Raw genomic sequence first — 26,217 nt, forward strand, 5'->3', positions numbered from 1 at the left:
GTGGAGTGCGTAAGATATCAGCTGTTGTTGGCGCACAACTCACAGCAGCGGAATCCCCACCTCTGAAAGAAGGTGGAATAAATGTGTCAGTTCTGTTTGTCTCATTGCATATTTCTTTCAGTTGCATTCTGTACTATACAATAGCAGTTCTTTTTATTTAAGGGTCAAGTTTCATCGAGCTATGTTACTTGGCAGTGACACATCAGGCAAAAGTTACTTTCATCCTTAAGTTTTGCACACCAATGTATAAGACATGGCAGAAGTTTTAATCACCACTTTCTCTCTCTCTCTCTCTCTCTCTGAGGTTCTATTTACAAATTTATGACTACACCTCATACTTTATGCACTTAGCTCATATTTTTTTGAGGATAGGCACAGTAAGTAATCTGCAATAACTGGGGAAGAGCAAAGGTCACTTCTGTTTCCAAGTGGGTGGAAGATCAGATGTATATAATTACACACCAGTATTGCTGATGTCTGTCCATTTCAGGATCCTACAGCATATTTTATGCTCACAAATTATGTTGTTCTCTGAGAAAAACAAGTTGCTCTTTAAGAATTAGCATGGCTTCAAGAAAAACTACTAGTGTGAAACATAGCTTGCTTCATTCATACATGACATCTTTTGAATAGATGGAAGTTGACAGACACACTCAGTCTTCCTAGGTTTCCGAAAGCCTTCAACACTACCAAAATCACCAACTACTAACCAAGATATGATCATAATGTTCTCGACAAACATTGTACAGGAGAGTATTATCTTGGATGATAAGGATATGCAGAAAGATCTTAACATAAATTCCACCTGGTGTGATGAATCTACATTGTGTATAAATGTAAGATAATCCCTATAACAAAGAGGAAAAGTCAATAAGCATCCAATTGGAAGATTAATGGTGAACACCACGGGTATGTCAAGTCGTAGGTATTTAGGGATAATACTAAGAAGCAATTTGAAATGTGACGACCACATGCAAGCAGTATCCTAGAGGGCAAAGCGAAGACATTTGTTGGAGGGTTCTAGCAAAATACAATGTTTATGTAAAAAGTCTGATACAAGATGATACTGTGACCAATCTTAGAGTGTTAATCCATCAGCGGAAAATACTCCTGTCAGAGCACAAAGAGGTGAATATTTACCCTCTTTAAAAGATCTAGGTAGAGAAGTGCAGAACCAGCTGCCTAAATCCTCATTCTGCCTTCCTAGCCAGGAATTTTAGCATGCAAACATATTTATGATTTTTTTAACACAGAACGTTCTAAATCCTTTTGTCTTGTCTTTCTTGGTAGTTAAGCCTTCATACTCACAATCTCCCTCTCACTGCCACTATCCATATCATCAAGGGCTTATTTCAATAGTGGTACAAGTCCATTTTTGTTCATATTGAGATACAGAGTCCTAAAGTTAAATGAGCACTGAAAAATCTGCGGTTGAGACACCAGAGATATTCAAGCATATGGCTTCTTGCTAGAGATGAACCTTTCTTTCTGTTTGTTTGCCTCATTAATTTCTGAAGCATTACAGACAGAAAAGTGTAGGTAATGGACTTGTACCACTATTGAAATAAGGCCTTCATATATACCACTCTCTCCCACTGTCTCCTTTTTCTCTCCTTTGTCTCTCTATTCCACTGTCACTGTCTTCATACCTTACTCTCTCCCTCTTTCTTACCACTGTTCTCGTCTCTGCTGCTTTCAATGCCTCTGTTCCAGTGCCACTGTCTCTGTCCCACTCTTTCTCTCCCACTGATGTCTCCTCGCTTTTTTACATTGACCCCTTTTGCCTTTTTTCCCACTGACAATGGCTCCACCATACTTCACCAGCTCAAAAATTTAGGGGAATCCAACTTAGTTTTTCCCCTACACCCGCATATTTAAAATTTTGGTCCAAAAACCATCCCCTATACCTCTGTTTTAAAGTTTGCCAGTTTGGGATGGTCCAGATCCCCTAAGCCTATGTACGCTCTCCTGGCTCATCCCTTTTTTATTTTCACTTCCCCTCTCTTGCTTCCTGTGTTACTATGTCCATCCATCTTTATCTTTTCTGTCTCTCACTGGCCATCACTATGTCTGTCTTTGGCCCCCAATGCTATTGTCTTCATTCATCCCTCTCTCTTTCACTACCATTTCCCTCTCTTGCCATCACTGTCTCCTCTCCCCCTCTTCCACTGTCACTGTCTCTCTGCTATTATCTTGCAGCCAAAAAAAGATGAATATGCTTGCATGGCAAAATATCTGGTGAGGAAGGTGAATGGACTGAGGCAGCTGGTTCCCCACTTTTCTGTCAGAGGATTTAGTTATCTTTTTAGCACTCCAATAGGACCATTCTTCGGTCGGTTCTCTTCTTTTTCCCGCTACAGCAAGGTGTGCTGGTTATATAAACTAATTCTATAGGTCAGTAATATTTTGACACTTTACTTATAAACTTCAACACGTATAAACAAAAATATAATGTTAAAACAAAATTGCCTCCCAAACAACCCAAGTTCACTTTAAACAACTTTATATAAAAAAATGATTTTTAACCTACTCCTACGGTAGACAAAAAATGGGGTAATGATGGGACTCCAATATCTCAATAAAAATTTTATTATATTAGGTCTTTAAAAGATCTGTTGTTGATTTGCAAGTACAAAGAAATTCATATGACAAAATTTTGCTATGGTGGTTAAAACTACGTTTATGCCTCAGGCTGGGTATTACATGGCTAAGAACGGTAACTTTGAACCTCTGGATCACAGTGACGGATAACGATACTGAAAAAAGTATCAGGATTACCTGATAACATCTCCTTAACAAAATGTGGCAGAGATTTCAATGATTTGCCAGAATAGAAATTACAGAAGTAACCACCTGCACAACTGGCATTTCTGGTACCAAAAAATCATGGTTTTTTGGGTGTATCTTGATAACAGAGAAAGATTTTCGAAAATAGGAAAATGGTGCTTCTAGATAAACATCTAAGGAATAAACAATTAAATTTTGAGCCATTTGCTATGGTTAGTTATTTGCATTATTGCTGCCCACAGTGCAAAAAAGGGTAAAAACTGGTGTTCTTGAAAACAGCTCATTAACCGATTGTGCTTTTTATATGCCACCTAAACCCCACCTTAGACCACACCCAATGGAAAAGACCCAACCGATTAGCTCAATTTGACTGCACTCAAGGAAGTGTGAACATTTAAATTTTGACCCTGTACAGTAGGACAGCTACAGTATGCCCGTTCTTCCAATAGGTATACAAATGATCACTAGGCCAAGGGCTATCCGAACCTCTTGACCCCTTATCTCTGATTGATACTACCTGAGATACAATTCCCTGAAAAATCACATTTTTGCACTTGGCTTTTTGGAACACATAGATACTGTGCACTGTTAGGATCCTAACAAGTCAATACAGCTGATATGAAAGTGAAACACAAAATTTCAGGAAACTTAGATCTCACAACTTCCTGTTTGAGAAATTTAGGGAACATATGTTCAAGGACGAGAGAGTGCTTATTATGCTGCCACCAATATTGGGTAAGGATGATGAGAATAAGGTAAGTGAGCGCAAGGCAACTATAGAGGTAAATAAACAGTAAGTTTTCCTTTCCACTAAATACACAAAAGGAACAGCTTAGAAAATATATATTATTGGTATGATGTACCCTCTGCCATGCACTGTACAACCACTTGCAGAGTCCTTGTAGACAATTCTATCACATTGTGAAGCTGAATAATCTCATTTATTCATTATACGTAAGGTAAGTTACAATAGCTTATAACAAAGAATGCTATACATTTACATTGGTGTTTTGTTTTCTCAGATCATGAAAGAAGTTTTCTCCAGTCATTGGAAGTTCAGCTGCAAATGTACTTCCAAGAAGTGATGATCGTGAGAGATAAGCATATATTCAAGAAATTATTCAAAATGATAATGCCAACAAGTTTAAGGACACCAACAATTTTTTTCCATTTACTGAACACACCAAGATTAAAACTATTCAACTGCATCTTCAAAAAAGGGAATTCATTATTTGGGTCCTGTTCAAATTGCAATCTGTCACTCAGCTTGTGATGAAGCATGCTGGGATAATTTCACTTCCCCTCTTGTTTTGCCATCTGCCTCCTTAAAATTCATTTTTTTGTTCTTGACTAATTACTATTAACATACATGACTATAATCTGCATTTTCATAAAAGAGACAGGTTGACCCTCAGTTTTAAAGCATAGAGCACCTGATCTAATTTTGTGCTTAGTTTTATATCTTGTTTTGACTATTCCTAGTTAGTATCTTTTGTTATAGAGTGAAATCAGTAATTGTTTCATAAATTCAATTCTATTGTTGACTTATAAACAAATATAAATTCTATAATAATTATAAACATTTGGAGGAACAACTAATAGCATTCTTTAAGTATTTATTTGGCTCTATTCGGAAACACATTAGCAAAGCAAGCCCTTAATTAATTCGAAAGTAATGACCAATTTTGTCAGAAGTTTTGTTTTTATAATTATATATGTTAATTTAATCATTTAAACAAATAATTCGGCTAAATCCTAGTATTAGAGGAAACTGTTAAAAAGAACGAATTTTTTGATAGATTCAGTTCATTGAATGAGGTATGTTTTAACTGTAATATCTGTAAATTAAACATTGAACAATGTGTAGTTTCAGTGCCTATTATTCTGATGATATATATATACGGGCCCAATTTTTGGTCCCGAGACAGTCAGTCCACGGCCAAGTTTCAGACGAGGAACCAGTGTTGGTTATAGCAGCAACAATGCACCCACTTAACTGTGAAATACGTGTAATAGGCCATGTGCTAAAACAATAACAGTGTCTGTTCAACTTATGTGGCAAGAACTGTGTGGTTAGGTTTTTACTGCTCGTAGATGTTCAACAGTAAATTATCGTAGCAGTATATTGACTTCTGCTTGCAACCTATTAATGAGACTTATCAAAAGTTACACAGTAGTGCACTGGCCCTATAACTGTGTATTATTGGGGGTGGGGTGGGGGGGGGGGGGGTGTTGTGAACAGTGAAAGTATAGAACTGTGGAATGCAAATGTGCACCTGTCAGCTACATCATTTGAAGTAGTCAGTGTTCGACTTCCACACACTCATTTTACAGCCATTGTAGCAATACAGTAAGTCGACACCGAGGACAATCAATGAAAAAATAAAGCAGGTGAAAGTCAAAAGCTCACCAGCATATCTGTATTTAATTACCATAAATTTTATTTTGGAATGATATATGGCTACCAAATTCACTTTCTATCACATCCCTTTCCTGACCATCTTCAAAAGTGTCTGCCCATAATAGATCTGAGCTAATACCAATTTTACAGTACGATAAAACATAGTTCCTCATATGTGAATTTCTCAAGAAATTCTTTTGGGGTGATAGTTTGAGCACAAAATACATGTAACTTTACGAAATGTTGAACACATGACTAACACTAGCACCAAAAACAAACCCCTATGAAGACACAAGAAGTAAACAAAAGAACAAAGGAATCTTATACATGGCTACATATCTATTCAACAACATGCCAGAGCATATCAAATGCCTTATGAATAACATGGCAATTTCAGTTATTAAATAGTATTGCACTTAAGCTGAATTACATGTGAATTTTTGACTACTTTCCATGCCCCTGAGACTCCTCTCCATGGGATCTATGAAATACAAATAACATGATTCAAATTTATAAAATTCTCATTAAGTCTGAAATAAGCTTCCATTAGTAGCTGAAGGGTTACAAGTGCGTATTCTCAATAACATCATACTTTCAGTTGGTATCACTCATTTTGAAATATTTCATTAAAAAATAGAAATGCAGACAGATTCATGAGTCTGGTGAACTATATTTTCTCTTTTGAAACACAACTTTCTTCATGGGAATGCAATGTTGCATGCATAAATACTTACAACAACAAGACAAGCTGAGCTGAAATTCTCGGCAATTTTGTCTGCAACTCGCTGTCCTCGCTCATGACTGAGAACAAACAGGCCGAGGTTAGAAGGCTGCACCAACAGGAAATTAGTTTACATATAATATACGCAAAAAGCAAAATTCATTTGTGAGAGTTAGTGGCTTTGTACAAGAGGTGAACTATAACAGTAATAACAAAACATCTGTTAGATTAAAACTGTGCCAGACCATGACTTTGAATGTTTGCCTTTCACAGGAAAATGCTCTACTGACTGAGCTATCTATGCAAGCACATGTGCCACACTGTTGCAGCCTTGCTTCTGACAGTACCTCTTGTCTGCTTTCCCAAATTTCAAAGAAGTTTTCCTGCATATCTAGTGGGACTAGGAAAAAATACTGAGGAGAAATGGCTTAGCCACAACCTAGCAGACTGTTAGCATTTTCCTATGAAAGGCAAAGGTTCTGTGTAACTTCTTCAAATGACCTACACATGTAGATGTGCTATCCTCATCCAGCAAAGATATCGTAGGGAGGTATGATTACATCTACGCTGACAGGAAATTGAAGAACAAAACTATCATTTTTCTTATGTACCTCATTTTTTTTTCTTTTCCACAGATCTCTGTGTCTGTCAGTCTTTTGAGCTGGTGCATGAAAGGTGCATCTAACTGCATTACTTCAGTACTGTGTAAAGTAAAAGTTATAATAAGTGGAAGTTGCAAGTTTTTATTCTACTACCGAGCTACATCCTAATTTCCTTCTCCCGATGCAACGAGGACTTGCATTTTTAAATGGAGCTTATCAGAGATGAAGTCAACATGAAGAGAGAATACCCATCGCATCCACACTTGCATTGTTGTACATTATTGGGGAGACAAGGTAAAACAATAATTATTACAGATCTGGACAATCCACATTACCTCTCCCCAACCACTAAAGTTTCACATTTCAAAACAGTGCGAAAATTCATTCTGGAAACAACAACAACAACAACAACAACAACAACAACAACGAAACTTCCTGGCAGATTAAAACTGTGTGCCCGACCGAGACTCGAACTCTGGACCTTTGCCTTTCATGGGCAAGTGCTCTACCAACTGAGCTACCGAAGCACGACTCACGCCCGGTACTCACAGCTTTACTTCTGCCAGCACCTGTGCTGTGAGTACCGGGCGCGAGTCGTGCTTCGGTAGCTCAGTTGGTAGAGCACTTGCCCGCGAAAGGCAAAGGTCCCGAGTTCGAGTCTCGGTCGGGCACACAGTTTTAATCTGCCAGGAAGTTTCATATCAGTGCACACTCCGCTGCAGAGTGAAAATCTCGTTCTTCAACAACAATAATAATCTACATTCAGTGAATCAAGAAACCCCCCCCCCTTCCAGCTCCAGAACTGAGCCATCTCGCAACCCCTCTACCGCTCTACCGCTCTAAAGAGTTTTCTAGAAAATAAGCTTAAGATCGCATCACAAGATTCTTTGTCAGTGGTTCTTGTTTTAAACGCAAGTGTCTCCCAGCAATCAGAGAATTTACCCGCTCTCTCTGAAGTGTTTCACCAAGTCAATACTTGATGTAAAATGGCCAATAGCAGACTCAACGACAACCAAAAAATGCTGACCTGGTGGAAAAAATTGGTGCAGTTAAAAATTTTTTGTACAGTGATAGGGAGGAGTGTCATGAACAACATACTAAAAATCCCGATTGATGGGGTGTGAATGTAGGGGTGGAGGGGGAGGTGCATCTAAAGGTTACTCTTAGCCTTTTCTTGACTATCTCAATAACTGCAGCATCTAGTGGAAAGGTTTCCTAGCATGAAATTAAACTGCACTAAATTTTATACAAGAAAAGTACCATTCATTTTTTTCTCTAGCACTGATGGTTTTCACGTCACATGGGGTGGAAAAATAGCATGTTTTTAGAAACAATGTTTTAATAGTACAAAATTTATGTATCACATCTAAGCACAGTAGGACCATATTAAAAGATAAATTAAGCTTTTGGAGTGTAATAGGATAGAAAGGTGGAAATCGAGGTTAGAAGTGAGTGAAAATAGTTTGCCAGACTGTGGCCATGCACTTTCCTCCTCCATATGCCTGCAAACTTAGGAGAGAGCAGGCTATTTCCCAATCTCTCTACTGCACTATATCACAAAAAGCAACTAAATGGTATCTCACAAAGTTATACTGATCCTTCCGCAGCTAGCCTTATGAATCACTGGCGATGTAGTGCACAAACACTCCTGGTGGGGAGATGTTTATTTTCCATAAAGTATGTTAACACAACATTGAACGGAGATCAGTTCCTAACAATACAACCAGAAGAAAAATATGTGACTAGATTTTATGTAAATCTCTGCACACTTTTGTACACTGCTATAAGGTAAATTGATTCTTAGCCTCTCTATCCCACAGCTGTAGCGTTCTTCTGAGAAAGGTGACTTTCCCCACCACAAATGCTGCTCACTTTTCTGTTTACAGACATACTATCTCCCCAGCATTCCCTGTCCAGTTCTCTCCCATATGTAGACAAAATAACTTCTTTGAAATCATGTTTATAATAGTGGAGTTATTTTCAGTTTAATAAGTGAGTATTTATTTGCAGTTGTTGAGTAAAGTTATAAGTAAAATATGTTCCTATAAACAACAGCTGAAAAGTGTTTGGTCTGTAGGTGTGATGTTGTCAATGACATATGCAGTGTTGGCAGGAAAGTGGACTGGATTGGTCAGTTTGGCATTTTGCTGCCATCTGTCATTAACAGCATATTGTAAGGCCATGGAACCATGGTGTAGTCACTTTGCGTGAAATAATGAATGACTGGAAAGTTACTGTGCTTCTCTCATTAACTGCATTGCTGATAAGGCTGCAGAAATCTGTTCCCTTCTGCAACTGCTGACACTTGCAGAGTGAGCTGTAGTGAGTGGAGCCACTAATCACACATCCACAGTATATTACGGAAGGTAGGTGTCAATATTACGTCTGATGGAATAGAACTTATCACGGGTAAATCTAGAACACTAATCTGCTGTAATGCATTGCTTGACTTGTGTTGAAATATCTGAAGTTTCTTAACACCTAGGTGATTGGTTTGGTTTGGTATCGTTTGGTTTTGTTTTGCTTTAGGCCGCAAAAACAACTGAGGTCATACGAGCCCAAGTCAAAACTACAGAACACGAAGACAGACAGGAGTTAAAAAGCGACAACATGTCAGTCCCAACTGACATAATAGAAGGGAGCTAAAAACAGGCACATGGAGAAGGGACTAAAAAAAAAGACACCACACAGAAACGGAGGTCCAAAACTAAAAATTAAGTGGGCTTCGCCATACTGATTTGCTAAAACGGCCGATAACTCAGATGGCGAATCCAAGCGGGAATGCCAACAGTTAAAAAAAATGGGCATTCCATTAGGATGTGGGGGACAGTTAAAATTTGGGCACAATGTGTACAAAGAGGTGGGTTAGCATCACTTAACAAATGAGGATAGTTAAAAAGGCAGTGCCCAATACACAGCTTGCTTAAAAAGACCTCCCGGTTGGAGGGTCGAGAGGAGATCCCCCAAGCCACCGGGAGAGGCTTAATACGCCGGAGCTTATTCCCGTGAAGGGAGGACCATTGGCGATTCCAAAGGGACACCACCTCCTGACAGATGGCAACACAGAGATTATCTGCGGGAATACAGGAACTCGCGGGCTGAGTTACGAGGACTACAGTCTTGGCAGCAGCATCAGAAGCCTCGTTTCCTGGCAGACCGACATAACCAGGAACCCACAGAAACATCACACTGGCTCCACTAAAAGTCAGCAAGTGACAGTTTTCCTGGACCTGCTGCATTAAGGGATGGGCGGTATACAGGTGACCTAACATTACAGAAGGAGCCAATTAAAGCCTCTGAGCCTCTTCAGATGTTGGGTGAGCTGAGGCTGGGGTGATGCATTTGCTACTTTCAAGCTACAAAAAGTATTCCAGCCATTGATAGCAGAGACAATGAAATCGACACACTCAAAAACATATTGTCAGTGTGTTACACATGGTGACACAGTGTGGGAGACAGCAGACAGCTCCAGCTGTTGACCTTTTTTACATAATAGCTCATTTAACAATTTGTCTACTCATATGAGAGAACTGGACAGGAAATGTTGTGGAGGCATAGCATACCTGCAAACTGAAAAGCAAGCAGCACTCATGGTGGGGAAAGTCACCTCTCCCAGAATAACGCTACAGCTGCTTTACAGAATGACAAAGAAACAATTTCCCTCTAGCATTGCAGAACAGTACGCACAGATTTACGTAGATTCTGTTCATATGCGTTTCTTGCGCTACTATTATTAGTAATTCACATCTTTCTTCCAAGTAGTGCTAACTCACTTTGTGGAAAATAAAAATCTCCTGAGTGTATCTGCCCTCTGGATACCCAGTGGATTCACAAGACAAGCTTTGGAAAGGACAGTTTAACTTTGTGAAACATCCTATAGTTGCTTTTTGTGACAGTGCAGTAGAGAGAATGGTGAACTGCCTGTTCGCTCTTCATTTTGTAGACCTATGAAGAAGTGCAATGACCACAATCCAGTGGACCTACCTTCCCTCGTGCTTCTAACCACCACCACCACCACCACCACCACCACCACCACAACCCACCTTTCCACACAGTTACACACTCAGAACACAATTTATCTCTCAGTAACATTCTAAGGCACTTATCTGTGGTACAAACATTTAATATTTGGTCTTAACCCAGGTCATTTAACAATATACATTAATTTTATACCATTAAAACACTGTTTTTAATACTCGTGTGATTTTTGGGGAACTATTGCTCCATGAAAAAAAAAAAAAAAAAAAAAAAAATGAAAAGGACTTTTTCTGTAGGAAATTTAACACAGTTTAGTTTTGTATGTGAAACATTTTTGCTAGATGCTGTGGTTTGCAAAATAATGAAGAAAAAATATATAAAGTTTCATTTAAATGGTTTAAACCAGTGGTTCCCAACAGGTGGTCCTCGGACCCCCAGGGGTCCGCGAGCTATGCCAGAGGGGTCCACAAGATGCTATTAGAATAAGAAGTATATTAAATACATTTCGTATGATAACAGATTTTTTGTTTTGGCCACTTCCCGCATGAACGGAGCTTTAGTGAACGCTAACTTCTGCGTCTAGTGTCTTCCTAGAGCCAACTGACACTAGCACACCTAGCGCAAAACTAGAATTAGATAAAGGGAAATAGTTCTGCTGTATGCCCTTAGACTGCGCGTGCTACCTCTTAAGTTCAATATTTTTTTCAATAATGAATATGTCTGTTTTTTTCTGAGTACCAAAAATAGAAAACGTTTAAAAAGACTCTTAATTTGGCTTTTTTTAGGTACTTGATACTGTGGTATGACAAGGTACCAATCATTCTCGATGAGGGGGTCCTCGAGAAAATTTTGTTGGGAACCCCTGGTTTAAACCAACTTTCTGTTCCTATCATCATATTCACATTGTCACCAATAATGAAAGACACTCTGGGACCTTACCTGGATGCTTATGCAATTAACAAGTATGTAGGGACTTCGACAGTAAGATACACATCATCCCATACTAAGAAATTCGTGTAACAAGAGTGGTGCATTGTCAGAAGAGAGTACATGTTCAGAGTTTTCTGCTGACACAGTTCTGCTGCAGTACGTTTGGTTGGCTGGTTTAAAAAGGGGATGGGCCAAACTGCCAGGTCATCGGACCCTCTTTCTGATCAAAATAATTCCACAAGGGTGGGAGTAAAATAATCGAGACATAATACAAAACACAGCTGGAAGAAAGGAGAAAACCACAAGAATGACAGAAGGGCAACAAACACTAAAATGGACAAAAATCGGACAAGAAAACCACAGAGAGAGAGGCAAGAAAAATGGACAAGAGATTACAACAAGAGAGCAGATTACTATGGCTGGCTGACCATGAGAATAAAAAGGAGAAGTCAGCCACTCTCCAACACATTAAAACCTCCACCCTAAAGGCACTAGGATGGAGGACACAGAGGGACAAAGGACACGCGCCAAAGCTTAGATCAAATGGTAAAACCCACCCTCATGAATAAAACATAAAACTAAAGCTGCTGTTGAGGCATTGCCATCCAACACCGAAGGTGGGACAGTGGGAAAGTTAAAAGTACAATGCAGAGTGGTTTAAAGTGGGCAGTCCAGCAAGAGGTGGATGACCATCATTTGTGAGCCACAGCGACACCGAGGTGGGTCCTCGCAACATAGGAGGTAACCATGCGTTAGCCACGTATGGCCAATTCGGAGCCAGCAGAGGATAACTGATTCCCTGTGAGAGGACCGCATGGAAGACTTGCACACATTCGTAGTCTCCTTAATGACACACAGCTTCTTCTGCGTACTGTTAAGCCATTCCATCTCCCAAAGCCAAAAAACCCTGCAGCGTAAGAAAGAACACAGGTCAGTTCCAGAGATGCCCATCTCCAGAAGCGTTTTCTGCTTAGCCTGTTTGGCCAGCCTGTCAGCAAGTTTGTTGTCTGGGATTCCAACGTAACCTGGGGTCCACACAACCATCACTGAACGAAGGGACCATTCCAGGGCATATAGATGGACTCCTGAATGGAGGCTACCAAAGGATGGCGAGGGTAGCACTGGTCGATAACTTGTAGGCTGCTCAAGGAGTCAGTACACAGGTGAAAAGACTCACCAGGGCATGAACGGACATGCTCAAGAGCAAGAGATATGGCTGCCAGCTCTGCAATGAAAACACTGCAGCCATCTGGCAAGGTGTGGTGTTCAATATGTCCTCTATGAACATCAGCCATCAAGCCATCAGTGTAAACCACTTCATGGCCCAGGTACATGTCGAGAATTGAGAGGAAGTGGTAGTGGGGAGCCGCAGGGTTAACAGAGTCCTTAGGGCCATGCGAAAGGTCCAGAAGAATCTGCGTCCTAGGCGTACACCATGGAGGTGTACATGAATGGACCTCAAGAAGAGGTGATAATGGGATGGACTCCAGTTCAGACAGAAGGGACCGGACGCGAACCGCAATCTTAAGCCCTGACCTGGGCCACCGGTGAGGGAGATGAACCGCCGTGGTTGGGAAAAGGAGACGTTAATTCGGATGTGCAGGAGAACTACGAACATGTGCAATGTAACTGGTGAGCAACTGTGCATGCCTAACCTTCAATGGAGGGACTCGGGCCTCCAGGCAGGAGGACACTGGTCACCGGACTTGTTCTAAAAGCTCCCGTCGTTAGGCGAATACCACGGTCATGCATTGGGTCGAGTAAATGCAACGCTGAGGGCACTGCCGAACTATAAACCAGACTCCCATAGTCAAGGCGGCATTGAACAAGGGCTCTGCAGAGCTGCAGCAGCATAGAGCAATCTGCACCCCAGTTGGTGTTGCTCATGCAGCAGAGGGCACTGAAGTGCTGCCACCAATTCCGCTTAAGCTGAAGAAGGTGAGGTAGCCAAGTCAATCAGGTGTCGAAAACCAGTCCTAAGAATCAATATGTCTCCACTACAGTGAGTGGATCATCAGTAAGGTAAAGTTCTGGTTCTGAATAAGCGGTGCAATGCCGGCAGAAATGCATGAGACACGACTTCGCAGCTAAAAACTGGAAGCCATGGGCTAGAGCCCATGACTGCACATTGTGAATGGCTCCCCGAAGGTGCCACTCAGCAACTCCAGAATGGAGGAGCAGTATGAAATGCAGAAGTCATCCACGTACAGAGAAGGTGAGACCGACAGCCCTACAGCTGCTGCTCAACCGTTAATAGCCAGTAAAAATAGAGACACACTCAATACGGAGTCTGCAGAATGCTATTCTCCTGAATACGGGGGGGAACTAAGGGAGGCACCGACTTTGACATGAAAAGTACGGAGCAACAGGAAGTTTTGGAGAAAAATCGGAAGCAGTCTCCAGAGACCCCACTCATACAATGTGGCAAGGATATGATGTCGCCAGGTCGTGTCATATGCTTCACATAAGTAAAAAATGACAGCAACCAGATGTTGGCGTCTGGAAAAGGCTGTTCGGATGGCAAACTGAAGGGGCACAAGATTATCAGTGGTAGAGCGACCCTGATGGACCCAACCCAACCACCGACACACCACATGTTCCAGTAGCCTACAAAGAAAGTTGGTGAGGCTGATGGGCTGGTAGCTATCCACATCAAGCGAGTTTTGACCGGGTTTGAGCACCAGAATGATGGTGCTCTCCTGCCATTGCGATGGATAAGGCGCCATCGCACCAGGTCCGGTTCAAGGTGACAAGGAGAAGTCGCTTGTAGTCAGATGAGAGATGTTCAATCATCTGACTGTGGATCTGATCCGGACCAGGAGCTGTGTCGGGGCAATGTGCAAGGGCGCTAAGGAGCTCCCATTCTGTACTTGGGGCCTTACAGGGTTCATTGTGGTGTGTAGTGAATGCGAGGACTTTCCTTTCGATCTGCCATTTGAGGGTGCAAAAGGCTGGGGAGTAATTCTCCGACGCAGAGGCTCGAGCAAAGCGCTCAGCGAGCAAAGCGCTCAGCGAGCAAAGCGCTCAGCGAGCAAAGCGCTCAGCGAGCAAAGCGCTCAGCGAGCAAAGCGCTCAGCGAGCAAAGCGCTCAGCGAGCAAAGCGCTCAGCGAGCAAAGCGCTCAGCGAGCAAAGCGCTCAGCGAGCAAAGCGCTCAGCGAGCAAAGCGCTCAGCGAGCAAAGCGCTCAGCGAGCAAAGCGCTCAGCGAGCAAAGCGCTCAGCAATCGCATTTGCATCGGTAGATAACACATCATTGATGTTAAAGCCAGGGACGCCTGTTGGGTTTGGGTTGTTTGGGGAAGGAGACCAGACAGCAAGGTCATCGGTCTCATCAGATTAGGGAAGGACGGGGAAGGAAGTCAGCCATGCCCTTTGAAAGGAACCATCCCGGCATTTGCCTGGAGCGATTTAGGAAAATTGCAGAAAACCTAAATCGGGATGGCCGACGCCTGTTGGGGTCTGGTACCCAAAAAGACGTCTGATCTTCATCCAAACATCCAGACTTGGGATGGTGATGTACGGCACCCAATGGTCGACACATACCCCTCCCAACGCTCCTGTTTCCATCATTTTATAAGCTGGAGAATGTGGGCGCGGAGCCGCTTAAAGGCTATTAAGTGCTCTAGGGAAGGGTGCCATCGCTGTAGAGCTGGCCGACACACTTTCATTGCCTCAACAACTTCTGCCAACCACCAAGGGACTGTCTTTCGCCAGGGGCACCCTCAAGAATGAGGATCACGATTTTCCGCCACAGAGACAATTGTTGTAGTGACTTACTCAACGACATCAATGACACCATGTGGAGGAGATTCAGCGGTGACAGCAGAGGTAAAGGCTTCCCAGTCTGCCTTGTTTAAAGCCCATCTGGGTAGGCATCTGTGGGCATGATGCCGGGGAAGTGACACGAAGATGGGGAAGTGGTCACTACCACAAGGCTGCAAACCGAGAGATCAATGGCCAAATATGTGCCATGTGACACACTGAAATGTGTGGGAGCACCTGTATTTAAGAGGCAGAGGTCGAGTTGTGACAGTAAATTTTCGACCTCCCTACCTCTGCCAGTAAGCATGGTGCGTATTAAAATCTCCCAGAAGTAGGAAAGGTTTAGGAAGTTAATCAGTGCAGCCAATATGTTCAGGAGTTCTGCACCATCTGGAGGAAGATATACATTGCAGACAGTTATTTCCTGTGTCATCCTTACCCTGACAGCCACAGCTTCAAGAGGGCTTTGAAGGTCACAGGCCACATACAGAGTTCAGGACATAGACGCAAACTCCACCTGACACACTATTATAGTCACTACTGTTCCTGTAATATCCCTTATAGCCACGGAGGGCAGGGGTCTGCATTGCTGGGAACCAGGTTTCCTGGAGGGCAATGCAGAAAGCAGGTGTAAAGCTTAACAGCTGCCATAGTTCAGCCAGGTGGTGCAAAAAAACCACCACAGTTTCACTGGAGGATTACGTGACTGTGAGACTGGAAAGGCATGAAACACTCAATGAGGCAGTCTACGCCTCAGGGTCACCTGCTGCCACCAGATGAGTACCTGTGCAATCAACATCCATTGTGTCTGAGGGCCCAGCGAGATCTCGGTGGACGCCAGAATCTCCATCTCACCCGCCCAGACACAGAGCTTGTAGGTAGTGGTGGAGTGGGTGTCACTGCAGTGCCTTGGTTCTTGGGGGTCTTTTTCTTTTTAGTTTTCTCTCACTGCTCCTTAGGTTTGTCCAGCTGGGAGGGCTTCACTGATTCAGTCTCAGCTACCTGTGGTTGCTTCAGCCACTGGCGGGTGTCAGCTTTGTCACTGGTAGGAACTTGGGAAAGAAGTGACCCAAGGGATCCCTTCTTGGCAAGAGGAGCTGAAGAAGACTTACGCTTCTCTGGTTGAGAAGTGGGAAGTGACGTCCCTGACAGTGGGGGCGGGGGGGGGGGGGGGGGGAGGGAGAGGGTGGTGGTGGTGGTGGTGTTACTCCTGAAGTAGGTTGTGCAGGAGCAACAGGGAGGGAAGTCCCCCCATCATCAAGGGGGTAGGTGGAATCTGACGGCTCTGAGAGCCAACTGTATGCGGCAGAATGGAAGATGGTAGAACCGCTGTCGTAGTGGTGGCATAGGTTGACATCATAAGCACAGGATGTAGCCTCTCGTATTTTCTTTTAGCCTCCATGTAGGTCAGTCAGTCCAGGGCCTTGTAGTGCATTAGTTTCCTTTCTTGGCCAGAAAGATTCCCCATCAACTCTCGTACATATGATGGACCGGGGTGAATAAGCTTCGCTGCCAATATGGCAATTTGGTGTTGTATTTCTTAGCATTGAAGTTAAGACGTTGATTGACCACCAGCAAGAGATGACGTACTACACTTCATGGCATGTCATCTGCCCTGATGCCACCCACTCTGACCACGGGCCCTCCTCACAGGTGCCACCCAGCCTCTGCAAAGGCCACCTGGCAGGATCGCCATTGCTGAGAGTCCTGATGCCCCAGGGTGATGACCACCGACTCCTTGCGTGCTTGTGTGCATGTGGCACATCGTGTTTTGTGCCTTTGATAGAAGAATTTCCATATCCATCAGTTAAAGGTGAAAGCAATATAGTTCGCTGTTCACAGCACTCTTTGCTAGCTATCGGCAGATGTGCAAGACATGCTGAAGGATGTAATTGGCTCGATAAAAAAATCTGCTCACTAAGTTGCAGTAGGATATAAGTTATTACAGATCATAAGCTTTTGGAACTAGTGGCTCCTTCTGGCAGAAGGGTTAAAGAGGATAAAGAGGGGTAAAGGGAAAGACTGGTGAGGTTTAGGAAAAGAAGTTCAACAAAGTCATCCAGAATGTGTGTCAGGGGAGACTCACTGGTCAGAATGAGAAAGAAACACTGATTGATGAGACTGCACCAGATGAGATTTCAAAACCCAAGAGCTTAAAGGTAATACACAAAGCAAAGGTTACTGCCAAAACATCATGTATGAGTTAACCGGAGTAAAATTCCAAGTGTATTGTATGTGACGCACACGCACGCACGCACACACACACACACACACACACACACACACACACACACACACACACACACACACACACACACACACACACACACACACACACACACTAATCAGAGCAGAGTTGAGTTCAGTTCAGTGCCTTCAGTTAACTCAGTGCAGTTCTCTGAACCCTACATTCCGACTTAGCAGATTCCAGTTACAAGGGACTTGGGCCATTAACAGAGTACTGCACTATTACTTTCAGCCATAGCGACAATATCATCGACTGTCAAGAGACAACAAAGTTATTTATATGTATCACTGTATTAGGTACAGGGCATCAAGTGCCACGCATCAAACTCTACCAGAGTTTAACACTATATTACAATACACTCTTAATAAATGTTATTAGTTGTTTCTTATTGTGTTGCCCCATTTCTTTTCTAGTGCCATCACATTAAGAATAGTAAGCATGCAATTTGCCACCATTAAAAAACTATATCAGCAAAACCACTTTTTTGCTTCCGAGGTTGTTGGGGCTCAATAAGCGTTCAATTACAACATTCTCAACAATCTGATTCATCCATTAATCATCATTCTTCTGTAATATCACATTTCATAAACATTTATTATCTCCTTGTCCTTGCTCTTTTATCACACACATTTTACTTCCATATAATGGTACACTCTAGACAAATACTTGCAGAAAAGTCTTCATAAGACTTAAATTTGTATTCAATGTTAACAAATTTCTCTTTGTAAGACATACTTTTCTTGCTATTAGCAGTCTCCATTTTTTATGTGCTCTATTTCAGCTACTGTCAGTTACCACATTTTGCTCATCAAATGGCAAAAATCATCTAGTACTTTTAGTGTCATTTCCTAATTCAATTTCCTCAGCTCTTTCTGATTTAATTTGGCTACAGTCCATTATCCTTGTTTTACTTTTGTTGATATTGATCTTATATCTCCTTTCAAGGCTCTATCCACTCCACTCAACTGACTTGTTAAACAGAGCTCTCCTTGACATGGTACACTGAAATCAAGAAACATTGTTGCTCCTGGATCAAGAAACGCAATGAAAGTAGCATTCACAAACATTTTCTTGAAGAGGAGGCAGTGGATATCAGTGCTAAATAAAAATATATTTTAACAATAAATCCACAATAGTTTCCTCACAAATTTAACAAATGTTTCCAATAACTGGTTCTTTGCTTTCAAAATGATTTTATTTCACATTTGCCAAATTAATTTATTTAATGCTTACCTCATATCTCTAATGTTCTCATTTGCCATATAGTAACCAGCTATAACTAGTCCAGCTTTTGATGCCCAAAAATCTACCTAGAAACAAAATGAAAAATAATATAAATTTCTTACTTTCTCCAGTTTCCACTGCTGCAATGTATCTTATAATTAAATAAACTATTTATAATTGGTAATAACAAGCACTTCTTTATTCAGTTTCAGATTTTTACATACCACACTCATTGTCATTGGTGACAATTATAAGAATTTTCAAAATCACTGTGTGCATATAAATGTATTATCAGTGTGTTTACATAACAATATAAGTAATCAATATATTAAACATATCTTCACAGACTAACCACACATAATAGATTACAATGCAGTATACCACTGTATTGAAATCTACTGTCTAAGGGAACACATTTTTTCTAAACTAGCAATTTCTGACCCCATACTCACAATCTGCTGGAGAGAAGTACATACTTATGTCTTAATATCTAGATTACACTTTCCCTGAGTCTTAGCCATAAAATCAGATGAAGGTGTTATAGTCCAGTGAAACTGTCAGCAAAAAAGCCTGTACCTTGCAAAAGGTGGGGTAGAAGATTTTATTTTTTTAACTCGTTCATGTTATTGGAAAGGTTAGAAAACCAGGTTTTGCCAACAAATTTCTCTTGGGAAAACTTTCTGCAGTCAAAAAACTTTGAAAATTTCGGACTTTTTCAGTTTTTTCAAAATATCTCAGTTTCATTTGCTCTTATCACTTTGACGTCTATTTTCTTTTTTAAAGAGCACAAAATTCTCTACAAATTTGATTCTTACCATTTTTTTCTACTCCCAGTATCTAAGGCGCTACAGCACGTCAAAAAATACCAATTTTTCAAATTTCGAGCAAAGTGGCAAATTACCTAATTTTTGGACACTGTTATTTCAGTTTCTTTTTGTGTAGTATAAACATATTACTCATCATGTTATTCACTGGAATTTACCATCTCACTCTACTGCAGGGCCAGGACAAACAGCATCATATTCAGTAACTACAAACACATTCACGCCAGATTGCATGAAGTTTATTTGTGTTACAATATGTAATACGATTGCATGCAGGTGCCGTACATTTTCTACAGTTGACTGACGTTAATGATCAGTTATAAGAAAAAGTATGTAGGAATTGTTCTTTAGCGGACAAAAGCGTATTTATTCTTTGGCGGGCGGAAGGCGATTATCTCTGGTGATTGTTCACAGCGCGCTGACAGCTATTAGCACACAACAATAAGGGTCCTACAATTTGGAGTCGCTTCCATTCAGTATATGTTGTGGTGCTGAAAATGCTTGTTCCTTACCCAATGTCCCTATTCTCAGAAAAAGGCATGCGAAAAGGAACAAAATCTTCATTCTACAATGCCTTCATTCCAGTAGAAGATGTGAAGTCAGGTGGACCGAGTAAATTTTTTGTCATTGATGGAGGGTACCTTATCCACAAAGTGACTTGGACTCGAAATGTTTGCTTCAAGTCAATAGCCCAAAGCTATGTTTGTTACCTGCAATGTCATTTTGGATCTCAATTTGCCATTGTATTTGATGGGTATCCATGTGAGGGAGAAAATGTAGCACAAAGAGTGCTGAGAGGATTCGTAGGTCCAAAAAACATTCTTCGGTTGACATTGTTGTTGAATCAGAGATGGTGAACCAAGTCCCTCAGGACAAGTTCTTGCCCAACGAATGAAACAAGATGCGTTTGATCACACTTAATAAAAATGAATTTCTGAAGTGTAGCATTGAAGTGTACCAGGCACAAGAAGATGCTGACATTATGATTGTAACATCTGCCATTTCAAGAACCAAAGATTTTGGAAGTGTTGTCATTGTAGGAGAAGATGTTGACCTGCTTGTGCTCATGACCGGTTTGGGGCAAGGCATTGAAAACTTATTTTTCTTAAAGCCAGGAAGAGGAAATGCAGAAGACAAGTGGTTTTCCACTGCATCTTACAAGTTTGACAGTGAATATATCCTGTTCACTCACGCCTTTAGCGGATGTGATATAACATTCGGTTTTTTTGGTCAACGAAAAATTAAGTGCTGCAATATTGTTGCGAAAAATGAACACCTAACCTCAGCGCTTTGCATGATCAACAAACCACATGCTACCCGTGAAGAAATAATAACAGCAGGAGAACAGATTACAATCGCATTGTATAGTGGAGGTGTCAGCAGTTCCCACACACTAGACCATTTGCGGTACCAGCTATTCGCCAAGCCTGCCACAAAAAGCAAACTGAATCTTGCACGGTTGCCACCTACATAAGATGCTGCATAACATCATTCATTGCGGACTTACCGACAAGTCCAAAGTTGGCTGGGAAACTGGAAACCTCCTGAGAAATGGGGCTGGAATCACAGCGACCACAGTACAATACCCATTATAATGAGCCAAGATCCAGCACCTGAAGCACTTCTTCACATTGTTTCATGCTCATGCAAGCTGAACTGTGGCGGAGCGTGTTCCTGCAGAAAAGCGGGTTTGAAATGTTCTTCAATTTGCAAGAAATGTATTGGGGTCAACTGTGAAAACGTGCCAAAATTCTTATATGAAGACAGTGAAGAAGATGCTATGGAGGATGTTGAGGAAACCGCTGACGAAATCAACGAACTTGCTGAGGCTGACTCGCTGTTTAAAGAAGAGGTCAATCTGGGATCAACTCTATCTACAGACCCTGAATCCGTAACTCAGGGTATTTCTGGTGACACTGAGGAACCTGGCCCATCAAAACGTTGGAAGTGATACTCATATCTGTCTCAAGTGTGCTAAAGTGCGGTATTACAAGTATTACACACCTAGAACTGTCAACATTTTTTAGTAACTGACAATGCATTTTAATTGTAATAAAGCTACTTATTTTTAATGTCAACTGTGTGGCTTTTATACACAAGAATAATTAACTACCTAATTAGGTTGCCTATTGCAGCTAATAATATAGTTCAGTTTCCTGATACAATTTATTGTGTGTGTGTGTGTGTGTGTGTGTGTGTGTGTGTGTGTGTGTGTGTGTGTTTTAATGATGTATTTTTATATTTATAGTTTTACAAATACCAGGGCTGAGGTGGCCCATAGTGAACTTCAGGTAGTGATGTAAGAATCACAATAGTTGGGCGCCCAGCAATCCTCATGTTGCATACAGAGAAATTGAATACCTGAAAGTGAGGTGGTAAATTCTAACGTACAACACGATGTACACTCCTGGAAATGGAAAAAAGAACACATTGACACCGGTGTGTCAGACCCACCATACTTGCTCCGGACACTGCGAGAGGGCTGTACAAGCAATGATCACACTCACGGCACAGCGGACACACCAGGAACCGCGGTGTTGGCCGTCGAATGGCGCTAGCTGCGCAGCATTTGTGCACCGCCGCCGTCAGTGTCAGCCAGTTTGCCGTGGCATACGGAGCTCCATCGCAGTCTTTAACACTGGTAGCATGCCGCGACAGCGTGGACGTGAACCGTATGTGCAGTTGACGGACTTTGAGCGAGGGCGTATAGTGGGCATGTGGGAGGCCGGGTGGACGTACCGCCGAATTGCTCAACACGTGGGGCGTGAGGTCTCCACAGTACATCGATGTTGTCGCCAGGGGTCGGCGGAAGGTGCACGTGCCCGTCGACCTGGGACCGGACCGCAGCGACGCACGGATGCACGCCAAGACCGTAGGTTCCTACGCAGTGCCGTAGGGGACCGCACCGCCACTTCCCAGCAAATTAGGGACACTGTTGCTCCTGGGGTATCGGCGAGGACCATTTGCAACCGTCTCCATGAAGCTGGGCTACGGTCCCGCACATCGTTAGGCCGTCTTCCGCTCACGCCCCAACATCGTGCAGCCCGCCTCCAGTGGTGTCGCGACAGGCGTGAATGGAGGGACGAATGGAGACGTGTCGTCTTCAGCGATGAGAGTCGCTTCTGCCTTGGTGCCAATGATGGTCGTATGCGTGTTTGGCGCCGTGCAGGTGAGCGCCACAATCAGGACTGCATATGACCGAGGCACACAGGGCCAACACCCGGCATCATGGTGTGGGGAGCGATCTCCTACACTGGCCGTACACCACTGGTGATCGTCGAGGGGACACTGAATAGTGCACGGTACATCCAAACCGTCATCGAACCCATCGTTCTACCATTCCTAGACCGGCAAGGGAACTTGCTGTTCCAACAGGACAATGCACGTCCGCATGTATCCCGTGCCACCCAACGTGCTCTAGAAGGTGTAAGTCAACTACCCTGGCCAGCAAGATCTCCGGATCTGTCCCCCATTGAGCATGTTTGGGACTGGATGAAGCGTCGTCTCACGCGGTCTGCACGTCCAGCACGAACGCTGGTCCAACTGAGGCGCCAGGTGGAAATGGCATGGCAAGCCGTTCCACAGGACTACATCCAGCATCTCTACGATCGTCTCCATGGGAGAATAGCAGCCTGCATTGCTGCTAAAGGTGGATATACACTGTACTAGTGCCGACATTGTGCATGCTCTGTTGCCTGTGTCTATGTGCCTGCGGTTCTGTCAGTGTGATCATGTGATGTATCTGACCCCAGGAATGTGTCAATAAAGTGTCCCCTTCCTGGGACAATGAATTCACGGTGTTCTTATTTCAATTTCCAGGAGTGTATAATGTATTTATACTACACAAACAGAAACTGAAAAAATAGTGTTCAAAAATAAGGTATCTTGTCACTATGCTCAAAATTTGAAAAATTGGTATTTTTTGAGGCGCTGTAGCGCCTTAGATATTGGGAGTAGAAAAAAAATGGCAAGAATCAAATGTATAGAGAATTTTGTGCTCTTTAAAAAAGAAAATAGACATTAAAGCGATAGGATCAAAAAACAGATATTTTGAAAAATTGAAAAAAGGCCAAAATTTTCCAAGTTTTTTTGGCTGCAGAAAGTTTTTCCAAGCGAAATTTTGTTGGCAAAACTCAGTTTTCTAATCTTTCCAACCATATGAATGAGTTGAAAAAATAAACTCTTCTACCCCACCTTTTGCAAGGTATCTTCTATGAAAAAAAGTACCAAGAACTGAGGCCCAAATGCCTCCTTATATGACTGATCTGCACCTGGTATGTAAGTATGGAACACTGTTTCAAATTCATTAGTTAAGGGGCTAAAAGTTTTATTGACACTGTATGCCCTCACTTTCTTTAAGCAGTGCCTATTGTTTACAGAGCCAAAAGCCCTTCTCAAATACAGAAATATTCCAGTTGTTTGCATACCTTATTCTATATGACTGGAAGAATCTGCAACAGCAGTAGTTGTGATCAAATGCTTCCTATATCCATACTGTGACTCAGGAAGCTTTGCATTTCTTGAGAAGAGGGCGGTAACTGAGATAGAATAACAGTATCAAATATTTTACTGAAGGTGGCGAGCTGTGGCATTAGTCAGTAATTTGAAACTTCTGCCTACCTTCCCATCTTGCCTCTGACAATCAGACTTACTTTTAACAACACTTGGATATACATTTCTCCTAATATTACAATTTATAAGACAGTTAAAGCGTCTCGTCACTTCATTCACACTTTTTTCCCACCACACTTGAGATACCATCTTGTCCATATGTCTTTTTTTCTGTAGCTTTAAGTTAAATACCTCCTACCAGCGACATGTGAGTGCTGGTAACCTAGAAGACAAACCATCACAGCCCACCGCCAGACAAATTTCAGGTAGTTGAGGGCACAGATACAACACTTAAAATGTCAGTGCTCGCTGCCGATCACATGCTACAGGTAACTACCACTGTTGCAATGAGTGGAGTCCCCTTGACACAAAAGAAACTTATGGATAAGTCTGGTGTGGCCAATAGCCAACTCTCAGCGAGTTCATTTCCTGAAATATTCGCATGGCTTGGTGTACAGATAATGTTACTGTCACTCCAGAACTGTAGAGATCAACTAATAGGTCTTGGATGTTAGTGACCAAGAGTTTCTGGGGTAGCAATGAGATACTCACGGAGTAACTACAAACTAGGAAGAGTAACCCATAATATGGTGACCCTTTCTGCAGGCACTTTCCAGAGAACACTTCTCGTGCCCCTTGGTTGTGCAAAAACAAAACCTACAGTTTTCTTAGGGCCACAAAAAGAGATCCATCCAAATCAAAGATAGAATTGATTACACACCATGGAGGGGAGAGGGGGAGGGGAGGCAGCGCAAGAGAGAACTCTATGCTGGAGGAGGTCCTTGCATAGAGCTTCCAATTGTATCCTCCCAGTTGGTCTACCCATTTTGGGGATTTTTGTAAACTGTCTAATCGAGTAAAATGGACAGGTAGGCATCTAACAGACTGTGGCCACATCGTTTGACAACAGTTGCTAGTGTCTGACCCCAGTGGTGATATACCAGCTTCCATCAGGAGGCTGTAGACAGGACTCTTACAGAAAGTTCCAGCTGCCAACCGCACATCACACTGGTGGACAGGGTCCAACAAGATGATGGTGCTGTTGACCCATATGCAACATATCCATACTCCAGCTGGGATAAAACCAAAGCTTTGTTAAATCATACAAGCCTACGAGGTCTACACCCTTGGAGATGTTGGTGAGGAATCTGAGGGTACCAAGTTTTCTCACACAGTTTGGTTTGAGCTGGCATACAGGTGGTGACCATCTTCACTTACTGTCAAATAAGATCTAAAAATTTGAGTTTCCATGACTTGAAGTAACTGGTTTCTGAGGAAAAGTTCTGTGCACAGGTGTATTGCCCTGAGTCGGCGAAAAGCCCATGGCATGAGTTTTCATCAGAGAAAACTGATACCCATGATTCAGGGTCAAATTATGTACTTTATGCATGCCCACCTGAAGTTGGTGCTCAGTGATGTGCAATGATGGGGAGCTGTATACAGGCATATGTTGTTCACATACAATGAAAGTGAGACCATGGGTCACACTGCAATCACACCACCATTGACTGCACTGCAAAAGAGCTTATTCCTACAGAACCCCAATTTCCTGTATGTATTGGTCGCTGAGAGTCAAACCTATCCAGACCTGGGATCATCTAGGGGATACAGAATTCTTGATAAAAATGGATGAACAGCCTCAGGAGCCCCACCCATGTGGTGTAGATAGAACGATATGGTGCGAAGTATATTGTACCTCTTGTAGGTCAGAGAACACAACGATCAGCTGTTGGCAATACGCAAAAGCATTGCGCTTGGCACATTCCAGACAAATCAGTTGGTCTTTGGTGGGCTGTAATGCCTGAAAGCTGCTTTGAAATTGTGATATAGGTGTCCTTTGGCTTCCAGGCACCAACGCAAGTCATCAGTTGACCATTCATTTGAGTAATACACACAGCCCGTTCATTATAGAGATTGGTCAATAATTAGTCAAACTCTGAGGATTTGTCCTGCCATTGGGAGGGCAATCCACTTCCCACCAAATACAATTGAAAAACCTGAGGATCGGTTTTATGCAGTTGTTAAGATGTTTCAGCATTTCATTATGGATTTTATTGGGACCAAGGGCTGTGTCTGACACTCTGCTATAGCGCCACAGAAATCCCACTCGCTGAATAGAACACTGTACGA

General features: G+C 42.4%; 1 protein-coding gene across 1 annotated transcript in view; it reads right to left on the minus strand.

Annotated features, from left to right (window-relative positions):
* Window positions 1–26,217, minus strand: part of LOC124605396 (ER membrane protein complex subunit 8) — a 49,579-nt gene that overhangs the window by 12,412 nt on the left and 10,950 nt on the right. Inside the window, exons 2-3 of the mRNA XM_047137040.1 lie at window positions 18,662–18,738; window positions 5,923–5,989 (exon numbers count right to left, since the gene is read on the minus strand). Coding sequence (XP_046992996.1) covers window positions 5,923–5,989; window positions 18,662–18,738 — 144 coding nt within the window. The remainder of the gene's footprint in view (window positions 1–5,922; window positions 5,990–18,661; window positions 18,739–26,217) is intronic.

Source organism: Schistocerca americana, chromosome 3 (genome assembly GCF_021461395.2).
Source record: "Schistocerca americana isolate TAMUIC-IGC-003095 chromosome 3, iqSchAmer2.1, whole genome shotgun sequence".
NCBI classification, from domain to species: Eukaryota; Metazoa; Arthropoda; class Insecta; order Orthoptera; family Acrididae; genus Schistocerca; species Schistocerca americana.